Source organism: Papaver somniferum, chromosome 8, assembly GCF_003573695.1.
Source record: "Papaver somniferum cultivar HN1 chromosome 8, ASM357369v1, whole genome shotgun sequence".
NCBI classification, from domain to species: domain Eukaryota; kingdom Viridiplantae; phylum Streptophyta; class Magnoliopsida; order Ranunculales; family Papaveraceae; genus Papaver; species Papaver somniferum.
The window spans coordinates 153,870,103-153,882,681 of record NC_039365.1 but is presented as its reverse complement, the minus strand read 5'-3'; the positions used below and the strand labels follow the sequence as shown (position 1 = coordinate 153,882,681).

The 12,579-nt window shown below is 36.1% G+C and overlaps 1 protein-coding gene and 1 non-coding gene across 2 annotated transcripts; one reads left to right on the top strand and one right to left on the bottom strand.

The window, feature by feature from the left end:
* Positions 1-6,713: 6,713 nt before the first annotated feature.
* On the bottom strand, positions 6,714-7,708 carry LOC113306245 (acetylajmalan esterase-like). Its single transcript, XM_026555204.1, has 2 exons — positions 7,241-7,708; positions 6,714-7,001 (listed from the first exon to the last, which is right to left on the bottom strand). Exons 1-2 carry the CDS (start codon positions 7,706-7,708, stop codon positions 6,714-6,716), a joined length of 756 nt encoding a protein of 251 aa, XP_026410989.1.
* A 1,384-nt stretch (positions 7,709-9,092) lies between these two features.
* On the top strand, positions 9,093-9,290 carry LOC113307131. The gene has a single exon (XR_003339045.1). It is a non-coding gene; the product is annotated as a U2 spliceosomal RNA (small nuclear RNA).
* Positions 9,291-12,579: the final 3,289 nt, after the last annotated feature.

Genomic DNA, 12,579 nt, shown 5'->3' with positions numbered 1-12,579 from the left:
GCTTTAATTCCAAAAGTTAGTAATCCTAATTGCATATAAGAATATAGGCCTATTAGCTTATGTAATTTTAGCATGAAGATAATTACTAAGATCGTTATCAATAGAATCAGGCCTTTGATTGGTAAAATTGTGTCTCATAATCAACATGCTTTTATTCCACGTAGGTCATTATTTGATTCTGCTGTTATCTGTAATGAGATCATTCATTCTCTCAAATATAAGACGGGTGAGAAAGGATGGATGGCCTTAAAACTCGATTTTGATAAGGCTTACGATAGGATAAGATGGGGCCTTGTTGAAAGAATCTTAATATGCAATGGGTTTGATCGTAACTTTGTTGGATTATGAATTGCATTTCTTCTGTATCTTTTCAAGTGCTCATTAATGGATCTCCAAGTACGAGTTTCACACCTGCAAATGGTCTTAGACATGGGGATCCTTTATCCCCCTTTTATTTATCCTTTGTTTGGAAACATTGACCAGACTCCTTAATGCAGGCATTGATAGTATGTCAATTTCGGGATTCAGAATTGCTACAGGTGGCCCTATGCCTTATTTGATGATGACGGTATTAATTTTCTTCAGGAAAATTATAAGAATGCTCTTAATCTTAGAGCTTTGTTGGATAAATTTTGGTCTTGGACAGGTTAAATAATCAATGTCAACAAGTCCACTTTGCTAACTTCTGCCAAACTGGGTAGAAGTTTTACCAAAGGTATGGCTAATACTATTCAGGCTCGAGTGGCCAATAGTCCTGGTAAGTACTTAGGTATTCCACTTCAATTTAGAAGGATTAGTGAAAAAACATATGCTGATATTGTTGATAAAATGTGTAATAGAATGCAGGGATGGAAGCATAAGAATCTTAGCACAGCTGGTAGATTTACCTTGTTAAGTGCCTGTATTGATCATGTGTCTTACCATGTCATGTATGTAGTTAAGCTTCCCAAAATTCTGTTAAGTAAACTTGATAAATGTATGAGGAATTTCTTTTGGGGAGGTGATAAGGATAGGAAGACTATGCATAATGTGAATTGGTCTACTGTTTCTATGACTAAAGACCTAGGAGGTGTGAATGTTAGAGACCTTGAAATTAGCAATTTATTTGTGCTAGTGAAAATGGCGTGGAAATTTTTTTCTGAGCCAGATAGTATCGTGACTAGGCTTTTAAAAGAAAAGTACTACAAAGAGCATGATTTTTGGAATACTGAAGTTAAGAACAGATCCTCAAAATGTTAGAGAAGTATTATAGGCGGTCGAGATGCCATTAGGAATTTTTTTAGGTGGGCAATAGGAGATGGTACTGAGGTTTATTTTTGGAGAGATAAGTGGTTCATCAATGAGTTAATTGCTTCATTATACAACCTTGACACTTTTAACTTGCCTCATGAGACTGTAAGTTCCTACTTGGATCTTATGTCCAGAAATTGGGATTCTAATAAGATTGATAGTTGTGTTAGTTCTGACATAACTTAGTCCATTAAATCTATTCCTATTTGCAATAGTCCTGAGGTTAGTGATAGAACCATATGGTCGGCTAGCAAATCTGGAAACGTTACCGTAAGTGAAGCTTACAAGTATTTGCAGATTGAAAAACATGGTAGTCAACATCAAGACAATGACTGGAAGTTTCTTTGGGCATACCCCTTTTAAATATAAGTTTTTCCTTTGGCAACTTTGCCACAATAAACTTCATGTAAATGAGTCACTATACAGGAAAGGCATTACTGACCATCCTGGTTGTAAATTGTGCAATAGTGATATAAAAACTTGTCTTCATTTGGTTTTTGGATGTCGTACTGTTTCCCCAATGTGGAGGAATTTAAGAGACTGGATTGGTATGCAGGTCAACTTATACATGTTGTCACAAAAGTTTCTCAAAAGTCTGTGTTCTTATGATGGTGTTGTTGACAACCTGAAATGGAAGTATTTATGTCATTTTATTCTATGGGGTATTTGGTTTCACAGGAACATGTGTGTTTTTGAGAATAAGAACTTCAATGCTTTGTGGGTGCTGGATAAGGCTTTGAGAATAGCAAGGGAATATCACCATATCAATAATACAGTAGATAATGGAAGAGTGCATAAGGAGGAGATTTTTATTACTTGGCAGGCTCTACATCATAATTCTTTTAAGTTGAATGATAATGGATCTTCTGATGGTAATGGTTTTGCAGGGATTGGTGGAATTATTCTGGACGACTCTGGAGCCTTTGTTGCTTGTTATGGGAAACAAATTTTTAAGAACAACAACAATGTGGCTGAGGTATGAGTAATCAGAGATGGTTTACGTCTGACTGTGCATATAGGCATACATGATTTGGAAGTGGAAAGTAACTCCTGCTATGTTGTTCAACTATGCAATGAAGAAGTTCAACCTCAATGGGACACTTACGGGCTTGTCAAAGAAATCTCTGAACTCAAGTCTTATTTCAATCAAGTGAAGTTTACTCAATACAGAGAATCAAATAACATTGCTGACTCTAGAAAGCATGAAGGCAGTTGGATTGGAATACTACCAGATTTTTATCTGTTTTATTTAATTTTGATGGTATGGGTGTTATTATACCTCCACTAGTTTTGAGTAATGTTGCTTAGGTTTGTTTTAAGTCCATCTTATCAAAAAAAAAGTACGGTCTGAATAGACTGAGGTTGACTCATTTTCTTTTAATTTGGTGGTAACCAGTTTCGAACTCAGGTCACCAGTATTATCACCCACTTTACCATTGTGGTTCTTATAATATTTCAAATTTCTCAGACTTCCAAATTCCCATAATAGATTGGCCCTAGTCTCAAGTTTATCCTTCACTAGTATCCAACTTGCTATCAAGTTGCGAATATTGATTAACCCTTCGGTCTTGATACTTTTATCCCCAAGGCAAATAGAATTGTTCTTGTTCCGTGACAATGAAGCAGCAGATGCTCCGGTATCTCGTCCTGCTCATTACAGAAGATTTTTGTTAAAGGAAGAATAAAAATGGATCCGAGGAGAACAAATATCGTAGTCAACTCGATGACTCGGACCTAGTCGATATATTTTTCTAGATCGAACCAGATTACCCTTACAACGTACACCCACCGGCCACCAAGCAAATTTCACAATTCCATCACAGGATCCCACCACCAGCACTCCACCGGCACCAATTATAGACAAAAAAGAAACACATGAGTTTCTGTAATTAGGAAGGATCCGCTGTATCTGTATGTCAATGTATAGCACCACCATGAATACCATTATGAACATATGTGACATAGGTGTCCTTCCCCTACTTTATGAAAATTCTCCTCTTCAGAATAACTTTTAATAATTAAGTGCTTAGTTTTGTATTTGTTTCAATACGAAGAGTCAATCAAAATCTACAAACCCTAAAAAAGTAGAAGAAAAATAAAGAAACCAATTAACATTCAAGAAAATTAAGACATGGATCTTGATGATTTTGACGTACGAACATGTGTTTCACGTCCTTGGATCTTGATGATTTTGATCCGTTGCATATATGTTCTTTTTTATATTTTCTTGATTTTAAAAATATGTGTTGCTAATTAAACTAAACAGTTATGGTTTCAGCATCCAACTTCTTCTGAGTTTAGTTCCTTTCCGTGGAAAAAACTATGGTCATTCTCATATATTCAGCCAAAAATATTAATCTTCATCTAGAAGATATTGAACAATGGTCTAGCAGTTAACATGAATTTATCCAGATTTGTGCCTAACATTCGTACAGCCTGTTCACTTTGTGGAGATGAAAACAAATCAATACTTCACCTACTTTTTATGTGTGCAAAAGCAAGCAAATATTTGATGCTGCCAGATTATCTTCTGAAATGGGGGTTCAAGAAATCGATGTAATGCATATCATTAGAATATGGATGGAAGATAATTCTTCTCAAGATTTTGTCAAAAGAATGTGCATTCTGTGGAATATATGGAAAACTAGGAATGATATAGTTTTCTCTCAAGGAAACTATTGTGTTAACAACATCTTGAAGAAAATCAATCTGGATTTTGGTGTTTGTATGGACAACGTCTCAGTAAATAACTTTAATCAAGTTTCAATAATACAGTATTGGTCTCCTCTGAAGCATCCTTTTATCAAGATAAATGTAGACGCGACTTTTGTCCCCAACAATGGAGCAGCAGGCGCCGTGGCTCAGGATTACAATGTCAGATTTCAAGGTTGTGCTTCTAGCACTTTTGATTGTACTTCTCCTCTCCTGGCTGAAACAATAGCTTGCAGGCTTGGTATGGAGTTTGGTTTGAATAATAATTTCCCGAACGTTATTATTGAACGAGATGCAGCAAATGTGACTGCTGCCATTCTTGGAGACTCAAGAGATATTCCATGGTCCATCCGTTCAGAAGTTCTGAAGATAAAAGATATGATTGGTTTGTTTAATGATGTTAAATTTTAGCATGTTCGCAAATCTGCAAATCATCTGGCACATGATTTATGCCAACATGATTTTCATGATAATGTAAATAATTGGTGGAATGTTAATTCTTCACCTAGTTGTATCTCTGCAAACCTCAATTTTGAGGTAGTTGAATAAATCTGGGCTCTTTTTGAGCCCTTTTCCCCTTCAAAAAAATAAAAATAAAAAATCATTCATGAACAGTTAGAAGTCATTACATAAGTTGTTTTTTTTTGGGTCGTTCGTGGGGGAGATGGTTGTGGTGGAGTAGCTTTAAAAATGGGTGCGAATGTTGCATGAGTAATGGGTGAATTTAGTATGAATAGTTTGATCTCACTCAAAATAATATATTAGCTAGGTCCGAATTAATGAGTCGACTGCGATTTTCGCTCTCCCTTTAACAAAAATCTTACGGAAACAACAATGTTTGAATCGATCTGGAAAACGAGTGGTTTATCCATCGGTATCAAAGTGGGACCCACTATGACCACATCCGAAACCGGATATAAAACCTTCATCGTTGTTTAGTTTTTTTTTCCAACAACAACTCCCACAAAAAAATCCTAATCTCCTCCTCTTTTTTCGTTTCATGCGATGGAAAAATCAATAATTAATCCTTCTTCATCATCATCAACGTCAAACCAATCAATTCGTCGAAGTTATAAGACTTCCGATTTCAGAAAGAGATTATTATGGGTTTTGAAACAACAAAAAACTCGATTTTATATCCTTCGTCGATGCATCACTATGCTCATATGTTGGCATGAACACGCTTTTCCTGATGATTGATTTTTCAAAAATTTCAATCCAAATACAAGTCTTTTTTAGATGATTCGGGACATGGGTTCACAGTAGAATCAAAGATCAAACCTTATATATTCATGAATTCCGTGAAGATTGAAGAATAATTTCTATGAACAGTTTGAAATTTGAGTTCCGGAGAAAATTATGGAGAAAAAATGAAAATTGATCGAGGAACTCTCTCTTCTCTACAGAGTTATCGTTTTGGTTTTGTTTCATTTTGGGTGTGATGGTATTTAAGAAAGATCTAAACACTGTGAAAGTCCGATTAAACTGTTTTGTGCTTGATTGTTTTCTTCAATGAACAGAACAGAATTAGAGTGTTGTAGTGACTTTTGTTTAAAAATGTTTATCTTAATTTCAATTAGTTGAGCATTTTTGTTTTCTATGAGTACCTGCAAATGAATTTTGGTGTTTGGGACGGGACCAAGGGGAAGCTAGGCGTGAGCAAGTGGGGCGGTTGCCCCTGCGAGCTCCCAAACCCCCTTTTCCCCTCAAAACTCAAATCTTGTATTAGAGTGGAGTGTTAAACAAAGACTAAACAAATACGCGAAGATTCGAAGAATGCTTCTTGCAAGGATTATCAAAAGCCTAATATGGTACCAACAACTGGCCAACATTCAAATAGTGCTATTTGTAAGCATTTTTGGTTCAGATATAATTGAAGAGTCTGCTTTCAGTGCCAAATAACTTGAAACTTACACTTGTGGTGCAAGTTTTTGTCGTATCTAGTTTAGGTTGGTAATGCGAAATAAACAGTCATGATTTGTTGTGCCTCTTGGCACCTGGATACGAATGTTAATCATTCTTCACAGGGGAGAAAAAAAAACATTACCAAAAAATCCAAGCAAGGCTGCCACCGGGCACCAGCATTTCATGTCAAGTGGTTATTTTGCAGCAGAGATGAGAGTTAAAGCTTCTGCAGAACTTATCTGTGTATTTATGCTACTGTTAGTGAGAATGTATGGATCTTGTTTTTTGTTATTTTTTTCCTGAAAAAATTCCAATGTTGCATCTTGATTTTCATGTGAATCAAAGTACTAGTATTATACTGCAGCGTCCACTTGCTTTTGTTGTTTGAATTTAGTTGAGAAAACCAACTAAGTGACATGTTTGATATTGATAACTCAGCCGATATACTGCAGCTTTGCTAAATGACATATTTGATACTGTAATATCCCTATGCAGATAAAATACTGCAAATTTAGCATAAAAACCATTACCAAGATTCGAAATTCATAGTTTTTACTCAATCGATAACGTTTAAGAATAAGAATTCTACACTACCCCATAATCGTTATGAGTAAAAACACCATTACATTAAAGAGTAAGAGAAAATACACAAAGAATGCTTTTAACTGAGTATCATTTACTGACATAAGAACTATAAGGAACATCAATTTAGAACAACACCGCTTGGACTCTAGAAATATTAATACACTCTTTAGTTATATTTTTACTTGATCAGTCTGTTCTTGCACAACATATCTTGAGTCTGCCTACATCACACAATGCGATCTATAAGGTAGATTGAGTTTTGGATACACGAAACTTTCACTTCCAGCAGTGACGATCGCTTCTGCCATAAATTTGTTAGCCTCTTGGGTCAGATGATTCTCGTTTGAGTGAATGTATTTTTTAGGATCAGAACATACTGCAGTAGCATCACCACCTTTACTTCCACCACAAGTTTTTCTTAGACTCTTGAGTAGGGCTATAAACGTCTTATAGTAATCAGCAAATACAATCTGAACCTGAGGGTGCTGGCTGCTTAGCTCCATAAGTGCCTGGTTTAGACAGTTGTTGTGAAGGTCAGAGAGACGGTTGAAACTTCTTAGACACTTTTATGAGTGAACCTTGCTCGATGGACTTTTGTCTTGGAACTTCTGCAAGTAAGTTGGTTGGCATCCAAAGGGTAAATTTCGATGAACCATAACGTTCCTAGCACCGGCTTGAATCAGTCTGGTTATGGAATTTATGATCGATTCAACAACTTTAGGTACGAGAGCCTCTTCCACCCCCTCACCTTTATACCCTCCGAGAGGGCATGAAAGTAGTCCCTGCTTCTGAATTCCTCCACCAAGAAAACTGCATGACGTAGCTTCTTCCAACACTCCTGACGGTTGGAGCAGATAGACGATAGATGTGTCACGAACTGATCAACTTGTTTGCTGACATAATTGTTGGTTGTAAAATACGTGTCGAGCGCAGTTGAACCTTCTACTGCAAAGTCTGCTCCATAAACAAACTTCACATCTTTCTTGTTTGCTGCATATGGTTTCGGAGATGGAAGACGAAAAGCTGAGGATATATAATCTACCACTTCATAATTTCCAGTAACCTTTGACAGCGTACCAAAGTTATATATGGAGGTGTAGGGACACCCTATCACCATGGTAGTGTCCTCGCTATCATCAGCGTTAATACTTAAAGATGTACCCAAAAGCAACATGAAAAATACAGTCCGACAAAAGCGGAACATCCTGGCTGCCATTCTTGAGCTTGAGAAAGAAAAAAAAAATCTGAGAACTTTTGGGAGAGAGAAAAAGATCGAGACTGCGAATATTTGGTATGAGACTTAAAGAGAGGTGTGGTTGAGTATTTATAGGCTTACAGAAGTTGGCTTCTTTTAGGACGGATTCCCTAATACTGAACCGACTTTGAATTCCTAGTGCAGTTTGGATTCATTTTATTACTTGAAAAAGAACTTAATTAGTTTATGATTAGGAAATCTTACTTTACTTAATATGATAGAGTTCTGAAAAGCGAGTCAGTATATTATTTTGAGAAAAACGTCATACAGACCTGATGGACAAAGGGATAATAGTGCACCGCAGCCCGAGTACCTCTTCAGTTCAGAGTTCCCATCTCAGAAAATATATATCTCCTGAATGGGAATGAAAACAACAGGTGTTAGGCCACTTCCAGAGGATAAGCTAAGAAAGATAAAGAGCTGTAATCACGGCATGCCTTGATATCTTCATTGGTTACTCCTACATTCATAAAAGAAACATACTCCATATATTGCTTCGTGCCATTTTCAATCCCAGAATACCCAGCAGTTAATCAAGCTTCAACGAATACCTTTGGTTCTGGAGGCCGCTGATTCAAGAACGTCACTGTGGTCTTTGACCATTCTCAAAATTCTAGACTTTTCCATTATAGGTATGAAGAGAATATAATCAGTTGATTACTGTATAGTAGTGACTAATGTAATTTCATGTTTCTCCTTGAATAAGACTTGTAAAAGAAACTTACCACCCTTGGAGTTTGTCACTAGAAGTTTGTAACTCTCTAAAACCATGTAGAGTTAATGATGTTCTTTTTTAATTCCACCTTTGTGAACTGATGGAGAGGCTTAATTCTTTGTAAACTGTAGAGTTAATGATGTTCTGGTTTTCGTAATTTCGCCAATGGAAGGTCTCTGCAGATGCATTCTTTATCAATCTGATAGGGAGTTGTTTTAAAAGTTTCTCTGGAATCTATTCTCTTCAATCTACCAGAGCTTGAACTCACTCTATTGATCAAGCTGTTTTAAGGTCATTGGTCTTCTGATATGCAGCGGTATATGGCCAAAGTTATCGCTATGTTTTTACTCTTATTTTGCAAATATCTTTTTAACAACGGAACACCTAAGTTATCTGTACTAGGAGTATTCTTACCAGTCCCACCATCCTACAAATTATATCCATGAGAAGTTGGTTGAATTTTAAGCTATGTGAACCTCGTTGTTTCTGTATGAAGTCACAAAGATAACGTGGAAGGCCATGACTAATCCTAGGTAAAGGGAGCTTAAAATTTAGTCTCACAGTGGTTAACTTCAGAGGGCTGAAGGAAACTGGCCAGTATAAACAGCGAAGTTCTGGAGGGGATTAAGCATACCTTTCTCGGCCTTTTGGCTAAGATCAAGTGTAGTATCTGTTCTTATCAATTTAATATTTGATATGTGAGCCATCGGCTCACACGATATCAAATTAATTTTTTTCATGGGGGAATTCCCATCACAGCAGCTTGCTGCTGGGGTTCTCAAGCGTCGCCTCTGCGTTGCACTACTGCAAAGGCCTGGCGCACCCCCACCAATCCTTATCTTTTGAACTTTTGAGCATCAAAGTAGATGTTATGGGCGATTTTGTTGAATTGTTGTTGTCATTTTCTGACCTTCTAGTTCTTTTGAAGGGGATCTGCAAGCAAGTGCATCCATTACCAAACTCTCATCTGTAAAACTGCTTTACAATGGCTTATTATGGCCTGCTCAGACCCCTCCTCGACTTAAACCGATACCCTAAACTTAGGGTGAATTGTTTCTTATGATTTTTGGATAGTCTTAATTGATCACTACGATGTTGTATCCTAAAAACTGCAGCTTCTCATCATTTAAGTGAATGAAGCATTTTTGTGTCAATGAACTCGCAGGATAAATTGTAGCTTACAAACCTCAGAATAAAATCGAGTATATAGACCAGTTGAAAGGAGCGATTTAGTGAATGGATTTCTTAATCAAAGAGGGTACCTGTATAAAAAAAATAGAAAGACTAGCCATTGCTAGGTTAGTAGTGACTACCATTGCACTTTAATAGTGTGGTCGTCTAATCATCAAATGAACTTGGATTTCTGTTGCCAAACACTCTTTATATCCGAAGGGCACAAATACATGTATTTTTATGTATGTATAATTACTAGTGGTAGTAGAAGCTAGAAAAAAGAACTATTCACAAGCTATTATTTGGTCTAATAGGGTGACGACCTTGCTTCTTGTTTAACTTGTATGATCCGTAGAAGTAAGATATGGATCCCCAAAGTCCTAAAGCCAATGACATCCCTTTTTCTCCTGCAAATTTCTCATGGAAGGCTATCACCCCTGCAATTTGCATGACAGGAATGGTCGTCGCGCCCATGATTCCAGCAAAGAGAGATGAAGTGCATAAGATAATTCTGAATCTTCCAAGAAGTGCCAGTTGCCAAACCACCACGTTTGAAGCCAACACCGCGTAATACGTTTTCTCTCCCAATTCGAAGTTTCTCCCTTCTCTTTGCATTGCATGATTAAGCAAATAATCATTTATTTAGTTCGCAAGCTACTTAGTAACTGTCGCTGTATGTCTGAACTGGGAATATGTGTCTGTTTGCACATATACTATAATCATATTTATGTCAGCTACTTCCAAAAATAAATAAATTTAACCATCAAAACTGAAAAATATATATGCCGTATTCCTTCAAATTGCTTGTGTGTTACTCCATTCGTGCGTTATTTTAAATAGTTGTAATTCTTTCAAATGATTGAATGGGTTCTATTAGATATTATACTTGTGTGAGTTGTTTGTGTGTCACAAGTATTTGTGCTTGTGTGTAAAGAGTGTGTGAGTTCAACTGTATGATTAGTATTAAAGACTTTGTAATAATCCTGTGAAAGTTAACTCTAAAATCAATAAAGAAAACTAAAGTTCTCTCATGGTATCACTCCTTCGATCCTGAGCCATTCTTATCAATTCTGCAATAATTTTTCACATACAACATTTTTAAGCAGAGACATTAGAATCACACATTTTTCACAATACTTTTTCAGGATTTAACATCCTTTATAAGATTCTTTATTAATCTTTCTTCAGATTAAATTCAAGATCTGATTCTTTTACAACAATTTCTTGGTGCTTTGAGTTCATGTCATCTACAACAATCGTTTACAGGAGAAGAAAAAAGATGGGTTCTCAAGCAAATTCCGCTGCTCAAATGGGTAATGATTCTTCTGGTTTTACGTTTCGCTTTACCAATATTTCCAATTTTGTTTCTACAAAATTAGGGCCAAATAATTTTTTGTTGTGGCAAGATCAGATGGAATCAATTCTTGCTTCTACTGATTTATATGGCTATGTTAATGGTGAGATTGAACAACCAGTGAAACAGATTGAAATTGATGGAGTTTTAACATTGAATTCACATTGGGTTTTGTGGAGGAAAATTGATTGTTTTGTAACTAGTTGTATGAAGGCCACGTTTACTTATTATGTGTCTGGTGATGTATTGGGGCTTTCCACTGCAAGAGAAATTTGGGAATTTCTTGAAGTAACTTTTAAGAGTCAGTTCATGGCTAGAAAGAATATGCTAAGAAATCAGTTACATAATGTCAAGAAAGGAAATATGACAATACTTGTGTATTTTCAAAATATCAAGACCATAGCAGATTCTTTAGCTTCTATTGGAGAAAGGGTTAGCAATTCTGACTTGACTATGTATATATTGAATGGATTGGGTAGAGATTATGATAACTTTGTTGTAGCTGCTCACAATAGAGAAGTTTCATATACTTTTGCTGAGTTAAAACCAAGACTTCTCAATCATGAACAGTGGCTTCTAGAACAACATCAAGATTCTAGTTATGTGTTTGATACTCAACATCCTACTGCTCTGTATCGTAGGAATGGTAATTCTAGTAATGGAAGAGGAAAGTTTAAGAATACTTCTGGATATAAGAATGATCCTGGTAATGGTTCTGGTTATAAAATTGCTTAAAGTTCTGGTTTTAATGCTGGACAAGGCAGTAGTTATAGTTCTTATGGTCAAGCAAATGGTGGTAGAAGGGATTTTTCTCAGATAGATTGTCAGATATGCAGGAAGAAGGGACACTATGCTAGTAGATGTCACTTTAGATACTATCCTCCTACTTTTGAAAATGCTTCTTCATCTTCAACAAATACAACACAACAAAAACATGCTTTCAACTCTATCAGTGAAGAACATATTTTTTCAGAACCTTCAACCTCTGAAACTCCTCAGTGGTTAGCTGACTCAGGTGCAACAGCTCATATGACTGGAGATGAGACTCTATCACAAAATACTTCTACTTTCAAAGGGAAAGATAGAGTAAAAGTGGGTAATGTTAAGTCCTTAAACATTACTTCCACCGGCACTTCTCTTATACAAACACCTGAAACTAGTTTTAGGTTGAACACAGTTCTTCTAGTACCTGATATTTAACATACTTTGATTTCTGTTGCTAAATTTACTAAGAATAATTCATGTTATTTCAAGCTATATCCTACTGGTTATGAAATTAGAGATTTGTCTTCAGATGTTTTGTTGTCTCATGGTTCAGTGGTTAATAACTTTTATCCCATTCATTATAAATCGTCCTTTTCTACTGCTCCATGTGCTTTTTCTTCTATCTTGTCTGCATCATCTAAAGTCTGGCATGACAGGTTAGGACATCCTTCAAATTTTATTGTTCAAAAGTTACACTCCAATAAACAGATTGTTTTAACTTCACCGCATTCTGTAACTTTGTGTCATCCATGTCAGTTGGCAAAAAGTAAAAAATTGCCTTTTCAACTTTCCTCTTCTCATGCTGATAAGCCACATTCTTTAGTT

Coding starts and splice junctions, on each gene's coding strand:
- LOC113306245 (XM_026555204.1), bottom strand. CDS start 7,708: ATGGCAGCCAGGATGTTCCGCTTTTGTCGGACTGTATTTTTCATGTTG. Junction 7,002..7,240: donor CCCTCTCGGAGGGTATAAAG/GTGAGGGGGTGG, acceptor TGTCTAAACCAG/GCACTTATGGAGCTAAGCAG.